This window comes from Mirounga leonina, unplaced genomic scaffold, assembly GCF_011800145.1.
Source record: "Mirounga leonina isolate KUSES-001 unplaced genomic scaffold, KU_Mleo_1.0 Mir_153, whole genome shotgun sequence".
NCBI lineage: Eukaryota > Metazoa > Chordata > Mammalia > Carnivora > Phocidae > Mirounga > Mirounga leonina.
Genome location: NW_023270387.1, coordinates 14,916,815 through 14,938,882, shown reverse-complemented (window position 1 = coordinate 14,938,882; position 22,068 = coordinate 14,916,815). Strand labels below are relative to the sequence as shown.

Genomic DNA, 22,068 nt, shown 5'->3' with positions numbered 1-22,068 from the left:
CCCCAGGCTCAGCACCTTCTTTGGTTCCCATTTCTTGGCCTAAGCTAGGCCCTGGGTGAGTAGGTGCAGAGCATCCCTCCTAGACAGAAGTGCCTGACAGAGGTCCAGGAGACACCGACCGGAAAGAACCTGAACCTGGTATAGTGTGAGAATAGAACATGGAATATTAAGCCCCGTCCACCACCACCACCACCCTTCCACTAGGAGCTAGGATTCAGGAACACCCTATTAACCTTCTTGCTCCTGTGGGTTTGTTCTGGAGATATTTCCCAAGCCTGGGGCTGCTTCTGTTTTTAAAAATAATGTATTTCCATAGTAACAGCTCCTGCCTATGGAGCACGTGTAGAAGAGGCGGTAATGAGAAGGGAGCTGGCAGTGTAGCAGTGGGCTATCAATAGATTCAGCCAAATTATGTGATGCCATCCAAATATGTGATATCCCAACAAGCACACACAAAATGATGCTATAGGTACACTCTGGCTCAGGATCCATCCCTTTTCCTAGATTTGAGGGAGTAGATACCATCTCTATAGGACAGGGGCTTGTCATTTTCTTCTGAAGGGAGGGGAGGGAACTCTTGCATCAGGATTCAAAAGAACCCCCATTCCCCAAGAGACCCTTCTTCTCCAGCTACATATGGCAAAGTGTTCAGCCCCCAGACAGGTAACAGGGAAGGTATTAATCTCTCTCCCAATCTAGTCAGTAGTCCAAGGAATGAGTACCTGGGAATAAACAATGTCTTCTAAAGTGTGGGGCTGCAGAGCTAGGCAGGATATGGCAGGTCAGCAACAGAGTGCCTGAACCAGAGGAGGCAGTGGGGTAGCCTGGGATGCTAAGAATTCACTGTAAGGAATGATGAGGAGATGGTTGGTGATGGACTAGCCTTGCTATAGCCCTGCCCAAGCATCATCACTGGACGCCAAAAATCATGGAAGATTCCTAGCATTTTTTTTTTAGTTTATTAATTTTTTTTTTTTTTTTTTAGTAATCTGTACACTCAACGAGCACGAGCAGGGGGTGGAGAAGGGGGAGGGGGACAGGGAGGGAGTCTGCTGAGTAGGGAGCCCAACATGGGGCTTGATCCTAGGACCCCAAGATCATGACCTGAGTGGAAGTCAGACGTTTAACTGACCAAGCCACCCAGGCGCCCTGATGGGTTCCCACTCTTAAGCAGCTTCCTGGTGAGTGGGACAAGCAAACATAAACAACCAGCTAGACTGTAAGACAGAATGACATAAGTGCTAGAGATCTAAGGAACAAGTGGAAGGAAGAGTAGTAGGACTAACATGGGAGACTCGTGTGAGACTGAACTGTGAAGCTCAAACTCATAACCCTGAGATCAAGTGTAGTATGCTCTTCCGACTGAGCCAGCCAGGCGCCCCTAGAATGTGGGTTTTTAATCATAAGGGGAGGAAAAGACATGCAATGAAGGAATGAAAGAACTCAGGGCCAGACCCCAGGAGGAAACTGTCATTGGGCAAAGCGACTCGAGCTACAGAAGCAGATTATGTAAGAAGTTGCCTGGGTGCAAAGTTACACTATGCAGACTCTCCTCGCCAGGAACCCTTCTTCAGGAACCCTCCAACCTCCCAGGGATCTCAGCTCTCTGAGTTCTCGGATTTATTTCCTCAACTCCTCTACTAAGCACTCGGTCCTGGGCAGCCAGACACTGCTTCACAGTTCAGTCTCACACGAGTCTCCCATGTTAGTCCTACTACTCTTCCTTCCACTTGTTCCTTAGATCTCTAGCACTTATGTCATTCTGTCTTACAGTCTAGCTGGTTGTTTATGTTTGCTTGTCCCACTCACCAGGAAGCTGCTTAAGAGTGGGAACCCTATCAGGGCGCCTGGGTGGCTTGGTCAGTTAAACGTCTGACTTCCACTCAGGTCATGATCTTGGGGTCCTAGGATCAAGCCCCATGTTGGGCTCCCTACTCAGCAGACTCCCTCCCTGTCCCCCTCCCCCTTCTCCACACCCTGCTCGTCGTGCTCTCTCTCTCTCTCTCTCTCTCTCTCTCGGGCACCTGGGTGGCTCAGTTCGTTGGGTGTCTGCCTTTGGCTCAGGTCGTGGTCCCAGGACCCTGGGATCTAGCCCACATTGGCTCCCTGCTCAGTGGGGAGCCTGCTTCTCCCTCTCCCTCTGCCTGCCGCTCCCCCTGCTTGTGCTCACGTGTGCTCTCTCTCTCTTTTAAATAAATAAAATCTTTTTTAAAAAATATATAAAATCCTTAAAAAAATAAGAGTGGGGACCCTCTCGGGGGCGCCTGGGTGGCTCAGTCTAAGTCTTGGTTTTGGCTCAGGTAATGATCTCAGGGTTGGGGGATTGAACCCCCTGCAGGCTCTATGCTCAGCGTGGAGTCTGCTTGGGATTCTCTCTCTCCCTCTGCCCCTCCCCCCAGAATAAAATAAATAAATAAAATATTTTAATAAAAGAGTGGGGACCCTGTCACACTCATCTGTCTTTCCTCATATTCAACCAAGGTGCTTTAATATGCTAAAGCAGACTCTCTGAGGGGAAAAAGTGCATTTATATCATGTTGTCCCCACAGTACTTAAGAATTTCCCACACACATAGTAGGGATTAGTAAATTCTTGTAATTTTAAGAAGTCTAACAAGATATTGCATTATGCATGCCAACACGAAGAATTTCTATATTGTTTGCATCTTTTGAAAGCTCATGTTATTTCAATGGAATGGGAGATCTTGGGGCATGCTTTCAGCTAACAACTTTTTTTTTTTTTAAGATTTTACTTATTTATTTGGGGCACCTGGGTGGCTCAGTCAGTGAAGCATCTGCCTTTGACTCAGGTCATGATCCCAGGGTCCTGGGATGGAGCCTCGCGGCAGGCGGGCCGGGCTCCCTGCTCAGCGGGGAGCTTGCTTCTCCCTCTCCCTCTGTCCCTTCCCCTGCTTGTGCTCTCTCTCCCTCTCTCTCAAATAAATAAATAGAATCTTTAAAAAAAAAGATTTTATTTATTTGACAGAGAGAGAGGGAACACAAGCAGAAGAGGGGGGAAGCAGCCCCCCCCCCCCGCTAAGCAGGGAGCTTGATGTGGGGCTTGATCCCAGGACCCCGGGACCATGACTCCAGCCAAAGGCAGACTCTTAACGACTGAGCTACCCATGTACCCCTCAGCTAACAACTTTTTTTTTTTAAGATTTCATTTATTTATTTGACAGAGAGATAGAGAGAGAGCACAGATAGTCAGAGTGGCAGGCAGAGGGAGAGGGAGAAGCAGGCTCTCCGCTGAGCAGTAAGCCCGATGCGGGGCTCCATCCCAGGGCCCTGGGATCATGACCTGAGCTGAAGGCAGATGCTTAACCGACTGAGCCACTCAGGCGCCCCATAACTTTTGATACACTGATAGGGGAGAGGCAGGAAGAAAAAGAAAAAGTAACTCAACTGCCTGGAAAGAGACACAGATAGGGTCCTGCAAGTGTCATTGCCCCAGACTATCCAAAGCTGTCTCATGGACTTCTTAGGCACTGTAAAACATTTTGGGGACAGGCTTTGACAGGCAATCCAACTTAACATTAGATTGGCTTGCTCACTGGGAGGCACTCAGGGCCTCCTAGTAGGAGACACGCATCTCAGATGTTGTCAACTCAGCCCAAGAAACCAGCAGAAGCCACTGACAACTCACCTGATCTGTGAGTTCTAGGACCAGCTTTAGCATTCAGGCAAATGCTTTGAATTTTTACCAGGAAGGGCACAAAATTTCAAGTGTGGCCAAGTCCTGTGTTTGTTTCTCCTAATTAGTCTGATCATCACCTGGGCATTTACCATCATGGGAACAAAAATATTGTAATGCCAGTACCCGAGTAATCATGTTCTGATGGTAACGTGTATATTGGATGAGGAATCCCTAGTGTCTTGTCTTTGAACAAGTCCCCTCCCAACCCTGTTCCAGTGGGGGTTGTACGGGGGGTGGGGGGTGGCTAATGATCTCTGGAGAAGAGTCAGAGGTTCCCAATGACAGGTTGGGAAGGAAAATAAAGAAGGAAATAGATACACTGCCCTCCAACCTCCAGGGAGTCTCAGCCTGCTCCTGATCAACAAGATAACTGAATGTTGCCTCCTCTGAGGCTCCCACAAGCTCCTCCTTTCCACCTGCTCCTGGAGTCTCACTTCCCCTACTTGGGAGGCCCTTCCACTCTTGCCACCTACTGAAATCTTTGGAGATGCTACTCACCTCCCCTGATCACAACTAATTGCTCTTTCCATGTGCTCCTATTGCCATTTGTCCCTCTTTAAGACCCAGACTTACTGTGTGGAATGATACCTTGTATACAGATATCTCTGTGTCAGCCCCATGGGCTTACCCTGTGGAGTAGAAAACACTTGCCTCTAGAGAGTTTCCAGTCTAAGAGGCACAAATGCATGTACGCATGCGTGCACGCAACCCCCCACCCCCACCCCCGCCACAGAAAAACAATACCAGTGGGATAATAAGTACTGAAAATCTGGTGGAATACTATCAAGTATGTTACTGGGATTACTTTATCTATATTAAGTATATTTCATACATATGCGGGTTTTGTTGCTAATTAGAGGTGCCTCCAAGTAGAAGGGACATTTCACACCTGGTTTCGAGAGACAGGAGAGACCATCTTTGGCCTAAAAAGAGTCAACCTGACCCTGACTCCTGGAGCACGCCATTTTCGAGAGTGGACAAAGTGAGGAGATACTCGAGTTGTCTCCGTAGTCCCTGGTGGTGGTTTCCTCTCTGTGGAACGTCAATCATTTTCCACGGAGAGCCGGCTGGTGAATGAAAGGGAATGAAGCTGGTGAACTGTTACTTGCAAGGCCACAGGTGCCAAGCCAAAGGCACGATAACCTAGAGGAAGAAGCCTGACTGCGAGTTTCTCAGGCCCACAGGAAGCCACGTGTGGGGCTGAGTCTCCTGCTTCCTTAGCTCTTTGCAGCGGTTTGGGAGCTTGGCACAATGGAGGACCAAGGAAGGTCAAGTCCCGCGTTAAATCCAAGACCGGAGGGCACTCCCGGCCCCTTCAGTGGTGAAGTGCGCCGCTGGGTTGCCCGGCAACTACTGCTACTGCGGGGGCAGAAGGCGGTGGGATGATGAAGGCCAAGTACCTGAATCAAGGACAAGAAAAACATGGAGTGGGAGGAGTGGGAGGGGCTTTTCAAGTGCCTAGGCTTTGGAATTTACGGCAGCTTCCGAACTGTAGCTGCCTTCCCGGGAACTAAGCTGCGTTTATCTTGGCTTTCGACTACGTTGGCAACAGGTTTTCTTCCCGCCGCGGGAGCGGCTCCCCATCCCCGTCCCTCCTGCCCTCCCCGTTGCCTCCGGGAGCCATCTTCCCGGCTCCAGAGGCTCCCCCGAGGAAACGCGGGTACTGGCCCTTTAAACGTGACCTGCTGCGGCCCGCGGACCGAACACTGACGTGGAACCCAGACTAAGCGGCGTCAGACACGTGGGACAAGGAGGTGTTCATCTTGGAACCGGGCAAGGCGTTTTTCCGCTTTGGGCTTTACGTCTTTAATACGGCGTTAGGAAAGTATCCGCTTTTGTTTGTCTGTCTTTAATTGTTTTGCCACTGCCGTCGTGGTGAAAACTCTCAAATAAAGGACGCAGTTTAAAGGAACATTTGTGTCCCCCGCGCTACGTGCCTGTATTAAAAATGGCCGCCGCCGCCTTCCACGACGCTGGTTGCTCTGCGAACAAGATCCGGGAGGAAACAGTGGGCATGCAAGTGCCGTGGGGGCACCGCCGAGGTTGCGCTATAGAGGCTCGCTCAGAGTTGTTGGGCTTCGCTCAGGCTGTTGGGGGAAGACCCAGCCTGTGGGGAGCGGCCACTCCTCCCTGCTGGGGGCTCAGGGCTTCTGCCCAGCTTGTCCGTTAGCTGAGGAGGTGGCCGAGCGGGGCCCCTGGCTGGTCATCATGTGGGCCTTCCCGGAGTTGCCAATGCCGCTGCTGGTGAATTTGATCGGCTCGCTGCTGGGATTTGTGGCCACGGTCACCCTCATCCCCGCCTTCCGTGGCCACTTCATCGCCGCGCACCTCTGTGGCCAGGACCTCAACAAAACCGGCCGGCAGCAAATGTGAGCGGTGGCACCCGGGTCCCGGGCGGGAGGCAAGGGCAGAGGAAGGGGCCGGCAGGGCAAGGCGGGAACTGGGGTGCCTGACCCCGCGGAGAAGGAGTCCTAACTCCGCAGACAGCTCCGGGCTCTGGGAGATGAAGGGCAGCACTGGCTAACATTGGGAAGGGATGTTGTGGTTGAGGGGACCCTCAGGTGCATCGGGGACTCCAGCACTGGTGCCTTCCCCACCCCCCTTTCCCCATTCGATGGCTGTAGTGCCTGCTCTAATGAGTGACCACGCCCCCTTTCCTCTCCCTCCGCCCCCTCCCTTTGCTGCTGGGCCACAGCCCAGAGTCCCAGGGAGTGATCAGCGGTGCTGTTTTCCTTATCATCCTCTTCTGCTTCATCCCTTTCCCTTTCCTGAACTGCTTTATGGAGGAGCGGTGTAAAGCCTTCCCGCACCATGAAGTAAGTGGGTGAGTGGGGGAGGTTGCTTGTGGCTGGGGTTTTGGAGCTACCTGAGAAAGTTGGGGTTGTTTGGGTGGAGGGGCTGAGGATCCAGGGAAAAGACAGGTATTTTTGAAAGGTGAAGTGGGCGTAGGCTTGAGCTGTGACCTGCCCGAGCCTCCCCCAGTTTGTGGCCCTGATAGGTGCGCTCCTTGCCATCTGCTGCATGATTTTCCTGGGCTTTGCGGACGATGTACTGAATCTGCGCTGGCGCCATAAGCTGCTGCTGCCTACAGCTGCCTCATTACCTCTTCTCATGGTCTATTTCACCAACTTTGGCAACACGACCATTGTGGTGCCCAAGCCTTTCCGGCCGATTCTTGGCCTCCATCTGGACTTGGGTGAGTAGCCCTGCCACCGCCGCCCCTGTGGCCCCTACTTCAGGGCACCCTTACCCTGGGAGATATCTAGCAGAGCATCATTCCTGGTGCTCCAGATTCTCCTCCAAGTGTCCCTGACTTGTCCCTGTGTCTTCTCAGATCCTTTCTGTTGGTCCTTCGTCTGATCCTCTGTCCCCACCACTTTTCTCAGCAGAATATCCTTAAGTCCTCATTTCAATGGTACACACTTTTTACCGTCTTCTTCCCCCAGGGATCCTGTACTATGTCTACATGGGGCTGCTGGCAGTGTTCTGTACCAATGCTATCAATATCCTAGCAGGAATTAATGGCCTAGAGGCTGGCCAGTCACTAGTCATTGCTGCTTCCATCATCGTCTTCAATCTGGTGGAGCTGGAAGGTAGGTGGGATTAGGAGGAGGGAGAGAAGAGAAGTCTGAGTGTTAAGGAAGTTGCCTGATACCTGGCTTTGGGGAGTTTGGGGGAAAAAAAAGCGATATATTAAGATTTATTAAATGTAAGAAAGAAAAATAGCAGCCCTGTCATTTTTACCTGGATTGGCACTAATAGGTAGGCCATGGTCTTCTACGGAACGTAAAGAATTTCACAGAACTTCCAAGTCAGACAGGGTCACTCTTTGACCACGATAGTAAAACCATTTCAGGTAGAACCGCATTTTGTGCATCCCTCAAAAATGACTAAGGTCTCCCTCTTCTGGCTAACGTGAGCAATTGCTGCTTCCTTCTGATAACTCAGTTCCTCCTACTTTTTAGACAAAGCTAAGATGCTCAGTCATAGAATTACTTTGACTGATTGCACCCAGTCTAGGGCAAAACTCCACCTCCTTGCTTTCTCCCCAAAATTACTTAAAACGAATCCTATAATACATCCTCCTAATACCCCCTTACTAAGGCATCCCATGGTTGCCTATAATGTGTGGTCTCCAGTGTCTCCCTTGTTACAAGTCAGTAAACCCAGCTTTGACTGCTTGTGTGTTTCTGGTGGTCTTTGGCTGATAAGCACTGATATCAGTGTTTATTAAAACTAACCACTTTAGTGAGCATTATCTCATTTGAACTTTGTAACATGTGGCAGGGGTTCTCGTGAACCGTATTTTGTAGTTGAGGAAACTGAGGGCTAGAGAATTTAAATGTGTCATGATTGAGGTCACACAGGAAGTAAATCTGGTATTCAAACCTAGGTCTGACTGATCTAAACCAAATTGAAGACAGTAACTCATTTAGGAAGGCTTCGTGAATGAGGTGGAATATTAGGAATTGCCTGGGTGACACAAAAAGGGTGGTGAGTTCTTGACTGTGACTTGGAAGAGGTGGAGAGTACAGCTTGGGACAGAACTTAGAGACAAAAATAGGACCCAGGTATGCAGGGGAAGCACCTATCAACTTTTCCTTCTTTCTTTTTCCCTTGCTTCCAAAGGTGATTATCGGGATGATCATGTCTTTTCCCTCTACTTCATGATACCCTTTTTTTTCACCACCTTGGGATTGCTGTACCATAACTGGTAAGTGGGCCTGTGGCTAGGGGGATAACTATGTGATCATAGAATGAGTATGGTCCTGGTCATGACCCAACTCCTGGAGAGGCTAAACCTACGCACACCTATGTTGAGTGTTTTCTGGGTCTCTAGTTGGTAATATTCTTCAGTTGCTTTCAGCCCAGTCGCAGTTAGGGACAAGTGCTGTGGAGCCCCCAGGAAGAGATGAATGCAGGGCCTTGGGTCCTGGACAGTTGCTGGAAGAGCCAGAGTCTCCTCTGGGCCAGAACTAGAGTCAGGGCTAGCCCAGGGCCCAGGAAGTGTAATGTGAGAGAAAAGATGGATAGTGCCTCCTGCCACTGGCTCAGATCCTCTCCCCTACACAGGTACCCGTCACGGGTGTTTGTGGGAGATACCTTCTGTTACTTTGCTGGCATGACCTTTGCCGTGGTGGGCATCTTGGGACACTTCAGCAAGACCATGCTACTCTTCTTCATGCCCCAGGTGTTCAACTTCCTCTACTCACTGCCTCAGCTCCTGCATATCATACCCTGCCCTCGCCACCGTATTCCCAGGTAGCCACTTTTGGGGCTTGAAAGGGACATCGTAGCTTTTTCACTTGGGATGCGTAAAGCCAGCCTTATACATCTGCTGTGCAAAGGGAGTGGGCCCAAAGAAGGGCTCTTTCCACATGGTTAGCCCTTAGAAATTACAGAGCACATTCACCTACATAATCTAATCAGCTCTGATCACACAGTAGTAAGCAGAGCCAGAAATAGATCTTAGGTTGTTTGATGCCATGTTCAGTGCTCTTTCTATTAATTGACCGCAGTGAGGAGAGTTCTTGGAGTAGTGGCCCCGTCACATAAAGCTCTCTTCCCCCTGCAGACTCAATACCAAGACAGGCAAACTGGAGATGAGCTATTCCAAGTTCAAGACCAAGAACCTCTCTTTGTTGGGCACCTTTATTCTAAAGGTAACAGGGTAACAAGGAAGTAAGGCTCTAGGCCGTCATCGGGAATTCAGGGACCGGGGATCCTGGGCCTGCATCAGATCCAAGGGGAGTTGGAAACACGAAGCAGATCCCCACTGCTGAAGCAGAGTTGAAGTTCTCTCCACCTCCGGCCCCTCCAGGTAGCAGACAGTCTCCAGCTAGTGACGGTGCGCCAGAGCGAGCATGAGGATGGTGCCTTCACGGAGTGTAACAACATGACCCTCATCAACTTGCTCCTTAAGGTCGTCGGGCCCATGCATGAGAGAAACCTGACTCTGCTCCTGCTACTGCTCCAGGTGTGGTCGGGGAAGGGCTCCACATACAGCTCCCTGTCTGCCTTTCTCCATGATTCTGACTCTAGTGTGTTTCTCCTCACAGATCCTTGGCAGTGCAGTCACCTTCTCCATTCGGTACCAGCTTGTCCGGCTCTTCTACGATGTCTGAGTCCCCCGGTCCTTGCCCTTTACTGCACAGTCTGCAGGCTTCCTGACTCAGGCCGACCTCTTTCCTGACCAGGAATGCCTCCTGGCCCAGGCCTCTCCCACCTCTTATTCTCCCCCAGATTTTGTACTTAGTGATTCCATTCCGCTGTGATTATCGACACCCTGGGCCTGTCTTGCCCTCTACTGACTGTTGATTGGACTTTGCCACTTCAACTTGCCACTCTCCCTCTCCGTCCCGTCTCGTCTTTGCAGCCTCCTGGGGTGGGATACTGCCACTTTTATGCAGTTATCCACGACTCGGACTCTCGAGGAATATGTTGGGCCTGGGGATAGAGCCCTTGCTGGGGATAGGGACACAGGCTCGAAAATCACTTGATATTTGACTATAAATTAAGTATTCTGATTAGTAAGAGCAGACTGGGGGGCCAGGTGCTCCCAGTGGTGACAATAAAGTGTTGTCTTTTTCTTATTGTTGTTCCTGTAGGTATATCTCCTATATGGGCATCTTAGGGTAGATTTGGGAGGGTTGGTGGAGGCACCTCCTCCAAGAGGTCCTTTTTTCTTTCAGTACAGCAGGCTCCTTGTAGCAAGAAGGGAACAGAAAGAACTGCGACCAGACAGAACATGTTGAATAAATACTGAAATCCTCATACTTCGGTGGCAGGGAGGGCCATAAGATTGGAGTTACCTTTGTCTGGTGTGGGACAGAATTGGGGGGGGGACAGGGGGAGGGGATCCCATTTCTTCCCCTTTTCACTTTCCCTTTGCAGGATGGGAGGAGGGAGAAAGGCGAAGAGCGGGACCAGACCTGGAAGGGGAGGCAGTGGCGTTGACCCCTTTCCTTTAAAATTCCTAGGCCCTCACAGATTTCCCAGAGGCTCCAGAGGTGGCTCAGACCCCACCCTCTTTGTCTTCCGGTTCTGGTCTCCAGCTGTAGCATTTAAATCTGGCGCCCTTCACCTGGATTGGCTACCTCAGGGAGTGGTGGGCTGGCTGCGTGCTACCGCTCCTCCTCGCCTTTTTCCCCGGGCAAAAGGTTTTCAAATCGGACCAATCGGCGGGCGCGCTCCCTCAGCCGTGGCGCGTCACGGAAGGGTTAACTGCAACCAACCGGAGGCGGGTATTCGAGAAGAGAGCCAATCAGGAGGGCGCGGAGGTGTGCCCTGGGGGCTTATAAGGGCGGCCCCTGGGCGCGCGCGGCAGCAGTTGGACTGCGGCGGGCAGCTCTCCGTTGGCCCCGTTCGAGGCGTCCCTCTTCACCGCTCTGCTACCTCGCGCAGCATGTCGGGCCGCGGCAAGACCGGCGGCAAGGCCCGCGCCAAGGCCAAGTCACGCTCGTCGCGCGCCGGCCTCCAGTTCCCAGTGGGCCGCGTGCACCGGCTGCTGCGGAAGGGCCACTACGCCGAGCGGGTCGGCGCCGGCGCGCCCGTGTACCTGGCGGCGGTGCTCGAGTACCTCACCGCGGAGATCCTGGAGCTGGCGGGCAACGCGGCCCGCGACAACAAGAAGACGCGGATCATCCCCCGCCACCTGCAGCTGGCCATCCGCAACGACGAGGAGCTCAACAAGCTGCTGGGCGGCGTGACGATCGCCCAGGGAGGCGTCCTGCCCAACATCCAGGCCGTGCTGCTGCCCAAGAAGACCAGCGCCACCGTGGGGCCGAAGGCGCCCGCGGGCGGCAAGAAGGCCACCCAGGCCTCTCAGGAGTACTGAGGGGCGCCCGCGCCGCAGCCGGCCCACCATGCCACCACAAAGGCCCTTTTAAGGGCCACCACCGCCCTCACGGAAAGAGCTGAGCCACGTCGGGCTCGGGGCGGGCGGCCGCGGCGCTCGGCTCCCCCCTCCCGCGTCGCCGCCGCCGCCGCCGCCCCTCCCCCGCGCGGGCTCGCCGGCCCTCGCTCCCGCTCCCGCCGCCGCCCGGCCGGGGGGCGGCCCCGCTCGCCTGGCGCAGAGGCCCGGGCGCCACGGCGCCCGTGACTCAGCCGCCCGGGCCCCGGAGCCGCCGATGGGCGGCGAGGAGGCCGCGGCGCCTCCTGGAAGAGCCGCTCGCCGCTCTGACGCAGGGCTGAGGTGCGCGCCGGGGCCGGGGCTCCGGCTTGGTGCTCGGGCCGAGACTCTCCAGACGCGGTGCGGGAAGAACCGATCACTGTTCGCCCTGGCGCCGCCGCCCCCCCTTCCCCCCGGGTCCCGCCGTCTGCACCCGCGGGCCGGCCGCTTCTGCGGGGACCGCCGCCCCGGCCGCGGCGGGGGAGGGGCGGGGGCCCGGGCTTGCGGGCCGTGGGGACCGCAGGAGGTGTGCGCGCGCGCCCGGGTGACCGCAGCCGGGCCCTCGGGCCCCGCCGCTCGCCCCACTTCCCTTCGGGCGACTCCTCCGCGGGCCACGCACCTCCCTCCGTACCAGCACCGGCCCGATCGTCCCTGTCTGCACTGAGCCTCCGATTGCTTCGGAACTGGAATTTTGCAGCTACAACCCATCCAAGACTAGTACCTTACGTATTGGGGAGTTTCAGATGGACTAATTTTATTAAACGATTGTTTTTTTAAAAAAACGCAGTGTCTGTGGTCATTCTGTAACAGTTGTAGCACTGACTTTGTAGACTTCTATCCTGAGGGGGGGGTGGGGGACTCTGATACATGGCCCACCTATCGAATATCCATACGGGTTAGCTGGAGAGGGGCAAGTCCTAGGTTTCTCCGATCACCGCTCTTTCCTGGGAGACCGTTTGAAATGAGAACTGCTGTGGCAGGAACAAAGAACATTCCAGGAGAACTTTGCACAGAGGTCCCGGCCTCTGAAGTAAAGAGTACAGGCTTTGTGTCTGTCCTTATCTTTCCTGCAACCTCACCAAAAACAAAGTCACCTTCAGAGCTGGTTTATTAGTTGAGGTGGTTACATTCAAAGGCCGTGGCTTGAACTTTTTCTCTAAAGAGATGAAACCCCCACCTACCGCAGAGGCAAGGCACTCCCCACAGCCCCAAAGTGAGGTAAGTCTCTGCCCTTGCAGTTCAATCCCTGGGGGAATCACTCACCAGGTAGCAGTGAGGATGGGGCACTGAGGGCTGGGAGGTAGGCACTGGACAATTGGACCCAGGCACCTGCGCCCCACAGACCAGTTAGTGGGCATCGTTAAGCTGCCGGGCAACATCCAGTATGTTCTTGGCTCCTTTGTTCAGCAACAAACTGGCCAAGCTGATGCCCAGGTTCTCAGCAGCCAGCTGGGCTTCTCGTGGAATACTCCGCGCAGTGATCCCCACCAGCTGTGGATCATCCTCGGGACCATCTTCATGCTAGGTGAGGGAAGGAGGTGGGATCTGGTGAGCACGAAAAAGGAGGTAAAAGGCAGGTTCGTTTCTCACCCTCTCCCTCACTCTCCAGCTTTGGCACCTGGGCAGTGACACGGATGGTGGCCTGCATGGTCTCTTGCATGCTATCTGAGCCGTCTAGACTCCAGACTCCTCCAGTCAGGTACAGCTGGCAAAGGAAACGGGTTACCTCAGCATATTCTGAGAGAACTGCTTAGTAACCAGGCTCTTTTTGCGGGCAACTCGAGAGGCGCAGGAACACGTCACGGTGCTCCCTTACCTGCCTTCCCACCCACCCTCCCCTGCTTACTTGCCCATCCTTCATAGCTGTATGGACTGCCACGGGCACACTGCAGCCTCCTTCCTGCAATGAGAAGTTCTCCCTGTGAACCAGGGACTCACCACCACCGTGTGGCCAGAGCCCGCAGAGATAGACACCCCTGAAGACATAACGGAAACAGAGGCAGGGGCCCAGACCTGGGTCCTGTCCATACATTCAAGAATGAGTTACCTCTAAATAAGAGCATTAATATGAGAAATCTCCCGTCGACTATTCCCAACTCCTCAAGTCCCCACCCCTCCACAGGTGGAACATGGATCCTACCAGGTGCCTCAGGAAGGCTCGCTCAGCAATGCAGCGAAGCAGAGTCTCCGGATCATGCAACACCCCCACCAGATCCAGCATGTCCTGGTCACTGGCTCGGACTTCCACACCCAGGGCCCCCTGATGGAAAAAAAGCCTAAGACATCAGGTCTAATCTTTCCCCAACCAATGGAGGTAAGGACGGGAACCAGCCCACCTCCACCTGCTCCCCAGGATCCCTCTTAGCCCAGAAGCCTCCCAAGGCCTGCCCCTCCTTAGAAATGTTTATGCCGGGAGAAGGAGATGCAGAAGGTTATGAGACCGGCTTTTTGGTTGAGAACAAAAGAAAGGGCTTCCCTGGTCAAACATACCTGACCCACAGCATACATGCATTCCTCTGGGTGTAGGATCTGCAGGGGCAGAACAGACAGTCAGAAGGGTGAAGATGGGGGTGCCTGAAAGCAGACAGTAGTGAGAGGGGGCTTCCCTATCACACAGAAAGCCTAGTGGGAGTCTGGCCTTTGACCCCCCATCTTCTCAGCCTGGGGCCCATGTCCAGCCTATACCGTTAGAAGCAGGATGTTCAGAAAGAGAATACAGGCAGGAAAAGGAGGAAGGTTAACGGGACGGATCAGGGACAGCCCCTACCTGCCCCACCCGGTGCTGCCAACCCATGCGCTGCAGGCCAGCGGCGGCCAGGATGATGGCACTGAACTCCTGCAGTTCATCCAGCTTCCGCAGCCGCGTGTTGAGGTTTCCCCGCTGTGCAGGGATGCTAAGGACCACAAGCACTGGGCAGTCTGGAACCTCACACTGCTCCCCCTGCCTAAGCCTTTCTGTATCTAACAGCTCCCCTCTGGTCTTCTGCTTACCGAGTACAGCTAACATTAACTTAATTACTCACACTTGATGGCTACACACCAGACACTGATTGAAAGTGCTTTACAGGGACGCCCGGGTGGCTCAGTCGGCTAAGCGTCTGCCCTCGGCTCAGGTCATGATCCCAGGGCCCTGGGATGGAGCCCCGTGACAGGATCCCTGCTCGGTGGGAAGCCTGCTTCTCCCCCTGCTGTGCTTTTTCTTTCTTTCTCTCTGGCAAATAAATAAAATCCTTAAAAATATAAAATAAAATAAAGTGCTTTACATACTCCTATTTAATTTTCACAACCCAGTGAGGTAGGTCTAATTATTTCCATTTTACAGATGAGGAAAATGGTACAGAGAAGTTAACTAACTTGCCCAAGGTTACAAGACCTCTGAGAAGCATTCCCTGACCCCCAAGTCTGTGCTTATAGATGTTCCAGCTAGAAGCTTCCAGAGAATTCCCTACTTTGTGCATGGGAGTGCTTAACACATACTATTTTGAAAATTAGCTTTATAAAACATTGGATATGTTTCGAATATCAAAATATAATAGAACATGAAATAAAAATGGAAGCACCCTCCACCTTTCCCCCTTCCCAAGTAATCACTGTTTAGTATTACTCTGTATTATCAATGCTCATTTGTCTCCAGAACAAAAATGTAAAACTCTATAAGCAAGGACAACGTTGGTCTTGCTCACCATTATCCCTAGTGCCAGGCACTGGCCTGGGGCTAAGAAAATATGAAAGGATTATGAATGGATGGATGGATGGGTGGATGGATGAATAGGGCAGACACTGGAGAGACATTCCGTTGGCCCGTGTCCACTTCCTCTGGAAGCTCCTTTCGCTCTCATGACTCCCTGGACCCTCTGGACCCCACCTTCCTCCTTGGCTACTGCCCCCTCCCTCCTCGGAAAGGATACAATGCTCTTGAACTCCAGGTGTGGGAACTTTCTCTGCAGCTGGGCCGCTCTCCGCAGGGAGCTGGTTCCCACCACACTGCTCAGAGAGAGGGTTTAAAGTGAGATTTAACCCAAGATTTCCTCCTCTTCCTCCCAGCCCTCCACCTTCTGTGCATGTCCCACCAGGATGCCTATCCAGGCCCCACTCACCTCTTCTCTGGCAAGGTTTCTAAGGTTTTCCCAACAAATTTTGGGTGAAAGACAACAGCATCATAGGGGTTCTCCCGCCTGGAGACAGAGGGAAAGTCAAAGAATGAGGAAGAGATCTCAGTGCAGGTCACTTCCAGGCTCTCTCCATAACCAACTAACTGGCATGTTCTCGGTTCCCTAGAGGCAGAGGGCAGAGTCCCAGAGGGAAAAGCAGAGGTTAACAGGATGCCTCCACCTGCCCATGCCGGACTTGCACGGTTCTTACTTGCAGACAGCTCCAATGGTGAAGCCAGGGGGAAGCACGGTGGGCAGGTCCTTCAGGGAGTGAACAACCAGGTCCACTCTAGAGAGACGGAAGAGGGAGGCAAGGAGAAGGAATCCCAGCAGCAGGCCCCCACCCCTCCTCCACCTATGCCCGCCTGTACGTCAGTGGTCTGCTAGGAAGCGGGCCTGCCAGGACCTCAGGACCCTGAGCCCTGCACCCTCCCTTCTGTCCCCCTCCCCCAGCCAATCCGGCCTTCCAGGCAGCCAGATGGCTCAGAACCAGGACACTCTCCTTTTCTGAGGCCTGAGAAACCCACATATGAGCCTCCCGCTAGCCTACCCAAAGGATGAAGCCCCATGGTCTAGCTGATAACCAGGTCTGATGTGCACAGGGGTCCTAGCAAGAGATGAGTAAGAACTGTGTTTCACTTACTCATTCTTCTCCAGTGCATGTTCCAGCTCCTTGGTAAACAGGCTCTTCTCTCCAATCTGCCAGTCAAGAAAGAGCCTCAAAGGGGCGCCTGGGTGGCTCAGTCGGTTAAGCGGCTGCCTTCAGCTCGGGTAATGATCCCAGGGTCCTGGGATCGAGCCCCATGTTGGGCTCTCTGCTCAGGGAGGAAGTCTGCTTCTCCCTCTCCCTCTGCCATTCCCACCCACTGTGCTCCCTCCCTCCCCCCACTTCAAATAAATAAATAAAATCTTTAAAAATAAAAAATAAGGGGCGCTTGGGTGGCTCACTTGGTTAAGTGTCTGCCTTCCGCTCAGGTCATGATCCCCGGGTCCTGGGATTGAGCCCTGCATCGGGCTCCGTGCTGAGCGGGGAGCCTGCTTCTCCCTCTGCCTCTGCCTTTTCCTTGTGTGCTCTCTCTCTCTCAAATAAATAAAATCTTGGGGCGCCTGGGTGGGTCAGTCATTAAGCGTCTGCCTTCAGCTCAGGTCATGGTCCCAGGGTCCTGGGATCGAGCCCCGCATCAGGCTCTCTGCTCCGCGGGAGGCCTGCTTCTCCCTCTCCCACTCCCCCCTGCTTGTGTTCCCTCTCTCGCTGTGTCTCTCTGTGTCAAATAAATAAAATCTTAAAAAAATAATAAATAAATAAATAAAATCTTTAAAAATAATAATAGAAAAATAAAAAGAAAAAAGAAAGAGCGCCACAGTGAATCTCCTGGGGGGAGCAAAGAGGAGGGAGGGAAAAGGATTCGGGGGGAATATGTTACCTTAGAGAGCGCAGTATCAAGAATCTTGTCCCCTGTGGTGGACATAGCAACTGAGGAGAGAACCAACCAGGTGCTCACTGATCAGCACTTCCTGAGCCCCTCCTGAGCCCAGCACTGTGCTAAGACTCCTAGTGGATACAGAGGCACATACACCCCAATCCCTGCCCTCTGGGAATGTAATGAGCTGGCAGGAAGACTAGACACACCGATAAAAAGACCCAAAGCAGAAGATGTTAAATGCCAAGCTGGCCCAGCGAGTCAAGAGCTGGAAGTATTCAGAGGAAGAAATGGCCCTCCAAACTGGGGACAGCCAAGAATTCTCAGAGGCGGGGCGCCTGCATGGTTGGTTAAGCGTCTGCCTTCAGCTCAGGTCATGATCCTGGGGTCATGATCCCCTGCTCTGCGGGTGGGCCTGCTTCTCCCTCTCCCTCTGCCTGCCGCTCCCCCTGCTTGCACGCTCTCTCTCTCATGTCAAATAAATAAATACAATCTTTAAAAAAAAAAAAATATTGGGGCGCCTGGGTGGCTCAGTTGGTTAAGCGACTGCCTTCGGCTCAGGTCACGATCCTGGAGTGCCGGGATCGAGTCCCGCATCAGGCTCCCTGCTCAGCGGGGAGTCTGCTTCTCTCTCTGACCCTCCTCCCTCTCATGCTCTCTGTCTTTCATTCTCTCTCTCTCAAATAAATAAATAAAATCTTTAAAAAAAAAAAATATTGGAGGCAATGGGATGAAGCTTTGAGCCTAGGGAAAGCCAGAAATGCTGTGTTTGCGCCCCGCCCCGCCCCCCCCCCGCACACCAGGTGGGGAAGAGCTTCTTCCCATTAGCTTCCCGTCCTGTCCACAAAACTCACCAATTTCGAATTGCAGACCTGGGTAGAAGGCTTTCAGCATTGCCACCACACTGTCTGTCTGTATGCGAGCCAGCTGGGGACAAACATTCCGATTAGTCCTATCCTCCCCGGGCACTGCCCTGAGCTCACACCCTCACAGGGTTAGGGACATACTGAAGGAACTGGAACTTGAATGCCCACCTAGGAAGGAGAGGGATCTGGTCCGGGAGCTCTCTGCACCCCAACAGCTTGCTCAGACTCTCTCCACAGAATGCAACATGCCATTCTTCATGGGATTTAACACCCAGCCACCCCATTTATCTTCCATTTCCCAGGTCCTGGGAACTAACCCTCTGGGCCCCCCAACTTGTGATACCGTGAGCACAGAACTCTTCCCACAAACTTCCTCTGCCCAGTAACCGTACTCACCTGGCTCTTTCGGGTACCCACACGAATCACTCTCATCTTTGGGCCGTTTTCTTCCTGCAGAAAAAAATCCCCAAGTCACAGTCCCCTCTGTTCCTCGTGTTCCTCAACACCTAGTCCAAGAATCAGAATCAGTGGCTTGGAAGAAAAGAACCTCAGCCTCTGGCCTGCGGCCTGCGGCCTGCTGAGCCTTGATGTGGGGAAATCCTCCAGGACTGGTCCCTTTACCTTCCTCAATACCTTCTGCCCTCCTCACAGATTCAGAGAAACAGAGACCTGAGGGAAGCGCTAGCAGGACCCGCCGTTGCTCTTGCTTTAATAACTGGACACTGCGCCCGGAGGCCCATCCTGGCTAAGGCTGGGGGAGTGCTGCACAGAGCCGAGTGTGTAAAGAGATAAGGCCCATCAGCCTGGCTACAGGGAGGGTGGGTCCCCCAGCAGACAGGGGCAGGGCAGCTGGGGCCACAAGAGAACGTGCGCTGAGTCACCGAGGACAAGTTCAGTATCCACAATACGGCAGGCACTGGTGTGCTGTCACCTGGATGCCAACGCAACCCCACAGCTGCCACAGCAGGGATCCCCTAACCCGGCGGGAATGCACATATAAAGGACTGCGGTCAACAGATCCTACGGAGAGTCCTGCTCAGCCTCTTGGCAGGCTGACCTTTAGCACAGCCTCTCATCATGATCTGTTCATCTATAAAATGAAGAGGTTGCGACTCCAGTATTTTCTGCCTCAGATGTTCTACGAGACTTAAAAGGCTAAGCTGCCTAACGTCCATTCCCCTAGAGTGCCGCCTCTGGTCTCACCAACCAGAAATAGCGGAATGTCGTTGACCAAGCTAGGAACTCAAAGGCACAAACCTCTTCCTCCTAGCCAGGGCACGCTGGACAAAAGTGTTCAGTGCCACGCAGGGAGAACTGCGTTCCTCAGTCTGAGGTCCTATCTCTTTCTAGATCAGTAGCCACTGTACATAATGTCACCTTTCCCTATTCTGAGATCTTCATCCCATGGAGTTGTTTTGCAGGCAAGTCTCTGGGTCCTCTGTTGTTGGGTGGATGTGACAGCTGGCTGCTCCTGGACCCTAGTCTACTGCACTGCTATCAGTTCTCCCATAAATAAACCCTAGGGACCCTGAGCAAATTAGGCCAGGCCTAAAATGCTAAACATGGCCACTAAAATTCTGAGCCACTGGGAGCCCACAGAAAGGAATCTAAGGTCCTAGAAACTGCTAGGTTCACACAATCCCTTAATTGCATCGATTCTGCACAGCCTATTTTATTCCATTAAAAAAATATTTATTGAACATGTACATGCTGGAACTATTGCTTTTAATCTTCATGAAAACCCTATCAGGTAGACAGGGCAGGTATCTCTGGAACCATGTTACAGAAGCAACTGAGAAGTGAAATGACTTGCCCAGAGTCACACAGCTAATAATGGGAAAAGAGCTGGAGCCAGAATCCAGATTTTCCTACTCCTAGTCCAGTGCTCAAGAGTGTCTGTAATGGCAAAAAATCCCTCTCCTCGCCAGCAGGCTGGACGTCGGGAGATAAGCAGCTGCCCCATCTCTTTCTTATCTCGCGCTGGCAGAGGCCCCCACTGGCTGTAGTTTGCATCTACACAAGCCCAGAGCTCGGGCGGCGAGCTAGGGACAAGACTCAAGGGTGACGCCCCACCCACCATAGTAATCCAAAGGCGTGTGTCTCAGTTGGGGACCTTGACAGTAGGCTGGGGCTGGGTGACGGCTAAAAGGGAAAAAGCAAAGGTGTGTCTCAGTTGGGGACCTTGAGAGTAGGCTGGGGCTGGGTGACCGCTAAAAGGGAAAAAAGGGAGAAGACGCACTTTCAAGATGTTTGTGTGCAGTTGGAGGATTTGGGATCCAAAGTGGGACATATTCCCAAGGTGGCCGAATCCCGCCTCGGCCCTGTCTCGTGTGAAAGGATCCCGGGAATAGCGCCTTGTCTGGTGGAGACGAACTTTCCTGGGCTGGGTCATTAAATCTAGGGCCGTGGATGCCAGGCACGGCGGAACCCCACCCAGATCCCCGCAGGGATGGGGGTTTCGTTCCAGACAATCCCTCCACTCTTAACCCCGCCCCCACCGCTCACTCAGTTCCCCTGTCCTTCCTAAGGGCAACCAGCTACTGGCCCTTTAAAAACTGTTTTGACCAAAAAAAAAAAAAAAGACGGATAGTCACTCCGACCAATAGACGACGGAGGGTGGCAACCTGGAGCCAATCGTTGCGCCGCCAGTCCGGAACGCCGAAGTTACGAGAGTCCCCGGCTCAGTACTCACCGCCGTTGCGGCCCCGTTGCCGTTGCCAGACATGGCTGTGCTCGGGAGGTAGGTCAGGGGGCTGCCGCCGAGGTCCCCCCGGGAGCCGGGGGAGCCGGAGGGCCCGGCCAGCGGGTGCACGCGGGTCCGCGCTCCTCCTGCTGCCGCAGACTCAGCGCTCTGCGTCACTTCCGGCACCCGCCCTCGGGGAGGACCACCCTCGGGGCGGGAATTGGAACGTTGAGACCGAGACGACCTTACCCTTCTGTTACCGCCCCTACTCTGCCGGGCCGGTGGGGACGCTGGGTTCCCGTCCGCCCCAGTCCTCCTGGCTTGAGACCCGGGCCTTACTGTTCTTTTTTTTTTTACATACACCTCGTTTTGAATCAAGAATAATGATGGTCAAGGACTAAGATTTGCTCCCCAGATTCACCCACAGAGCAAATTCTGCAGTCCCCCGACCACCACCCAAAGGGATAGTCAAGCCAAAGTTAGCCCTGCCCAAGAGGAAGAGTATTAACCCTAAAATGCTGCGTTGGAAGTAAAGCGTCCTTGAGCCACGTCCACTTTCCTTTGGCTGGATTCGACACCTCCACATAGGATGCTCCAGAAAGTTGGCAACCCAGAATTCTACAGCTTTATCCCCTTAGCTGTGGCACAAGCAATTACTGCAACTTATGTGGAGCTTCCCTGGCTCCGTTAAAACTTAGCTCTGCTACAACCCTGGAGTAGGCAACATTCCTTTTTAATTGAGGAAACTGGTTCAGAGATCAAAGGTCATGCCTAAAGACAAATAACTGAAGTGCGAATGCCAACACATCATTATGTTAGTGGGAACAAGTGTGTTAGGAAAAGTGCTTTATCCACTTAACGGTATTAATAACCATGTATTGAGCACCCACGTGCTAACCACTATCAAAAGAACTAGACACCCGGGGCACCTGGGTGGCTCAGTCGTTAAGCATCTGCCTTCGGCTCAGGTCATGATCCCAGGGTCCTGGGATTGAGCCCCGAATCAGGCTCCCTGCTCGGCGGGAAGCTGCTTCTCCCTCTCCCGCTCCCCCTGCTTGTGTTCCCTCTCTCGCTGTGTCTCTGTCAAATAAATAAAATCTTAAAAAAAAAAAAAAAAAAGAACTAGACACCCGTTTGCTCCTTCAGCCTTTGTAACAGCTGTACAAGGAAGGTGTTCTCATTCCTGACGTACAGATGAAGAAACAGGCTCAGAGGAGGTTAAGAGATGCCCCAAACTAGGATTCAAACTTGGGTCAGCTGACCCAAAGTCTGTATTTTTAGCCACGATAAATATAGTCTACTCTCTCTCCTAAATACTACCTAAAGCACAATGTCCAAGTTACTTTCTTGGGCTAAGCAA

General features: G+C 53.1%; 3 protein-coding genes across 3 annotated transcripts; 2 read left to right on the top strand and 1 right to left on the bottom strand.

Annotated features, from left to right (window-relative positions):
- Positions 1–4,993: 4,993 nt before the first annotated feature.
- DPAGT1 (dolichyl-phosphate N-acetylglucosaminephosphotransferase 1) lies at positions 4,994–10,289 on the top strand. The gene is made up of 9 exons (XM_035009109.1): positions 4,994–6,065; positions 6,392–6,512; positions 6,679–6,892; positions 7,143–7,289; positions 8,326–8,410; positions 8,770–8,958; positions 9,272–9,359; positions 9,518–9,673; positions 9,756–10,289. The coding sequence occupies exons 1-9, from the start codon at positions 5,905–5,907 to the stop codon at positions 9,819–9,821; spliced, it is 1,227 nt and encodes a 408-aa protein (XP_034865000.1). The 5' UTR covers positions 4,994–5,904; the 3' UTR covers positions 9,822–10,289.
- Positions 10,290–10,372: 83 nt separating this feature from the next.
- Positions 10,373–12,369, top strand: LOC118013305. The gene has a single exon (XM_035009111.1). The coding sequence runs from the start codon at positions 10,592–10,594 to the stop codon at positions 11,531–11,533; it is 942 nt and encodes a 313-aa protein (XP_034865002.1). The 5' UTR covers positions 10,373–10,591; the 3' UTR covers positions 11,534–12,369.
- A 53-nt stretch (positions 12,370–12,422) lies between these two features.
- Positions 12,423–20,904, bottom strand: HMBS (hydroxymethylbilane synthase). The gene is made up of 14 exons (XM_035009110.1): positions 20,718–20,904; positions 18,422–18,475; positions 18,014–18,086; positions 17,163–17,212; positions 16,382–16,437; positions 15,950–16,027; positions 15,685–15,762; positions 15,496–15,571; positions 14,355–14,468; positions 14,078–14,116; positions 13,728–13,847; positions 13,434–13,487; positions 13,206–13,292; positions 12,423–13,108 (listed from the first exon to the last, which is right to left on the bottom strand). Exons 1-14 carry the CDS (start codon positions 20,748–20,750, stop codon positions 12,935–12,937), a joined length of 1,086 nt encoding a protein of 361 aa, XP_034865001.1. The 5' UTR covers positions 20,751–20,904; the 3' UTR covers positions 12,423–12,934.
- Between the last annotated feature and the right edge of the window lie 1,164 nt (positions 20,905–22,068).

What these genes read in the sequence shown, in the direction of transcription:
- HMBS (XM_035009110.1), bottom strand. Translation starts at nt 20,750, where the DNA reads ATGTCTGGCAACGGCAACGGGGCCGCAACGGCG. An exon ending in GAAACCTTGCCAGAGAAGAG is followed by an intron (nt 15,572 to 15,684) that starts GTGAGTGGGGCC and finishes CTCTCTGAGCAG; the next exon opens with TGTGGTGGGAACCAGCTCCC. An exon ending in GCATGTATGCTGTGGGTCAG is followed by an intron (nt 13,848 to 14,077) that starts GTATGTTTGACC and finishes TTTTTCCATCAG; the next exon opens with GGGGCCCTGGGTGTGGAAGT.
- LOC118013305 (XM_035009111.1), top strand. Translation starts at nt 10,592, where the DNA reads ATGGGAGGAGGGAGAAAGGCGAAGAGCGGGACCAGACCTGGAAGGGGA.
- DPAGT1 (XM_035009109.1), top strand. Translation starts at nt 5,905, where the DNA reads ATGTGGGCCTTCCCGGAGTTGCCAATGCCGCTGCTGGTGAATTTGATC. An exon ending in CAATCTGGTGGAGCTGGAAG is followed by an intron (nt 7,290 to 8,325) that starts GTAGGTGGGATT and finishes TTGCTTCCAAAG; the next exon opens with GTGATTATCGGGATGATCAT. An exon ending in GGATTGCTGTACCATAACTG is followed by an intron (nt 8,411 to 8,769) that starts GTAAGTGGGCCT and finishes TCCCCTACACAG; the next exon opens with GTACCCGTCACGGGTGTTTG.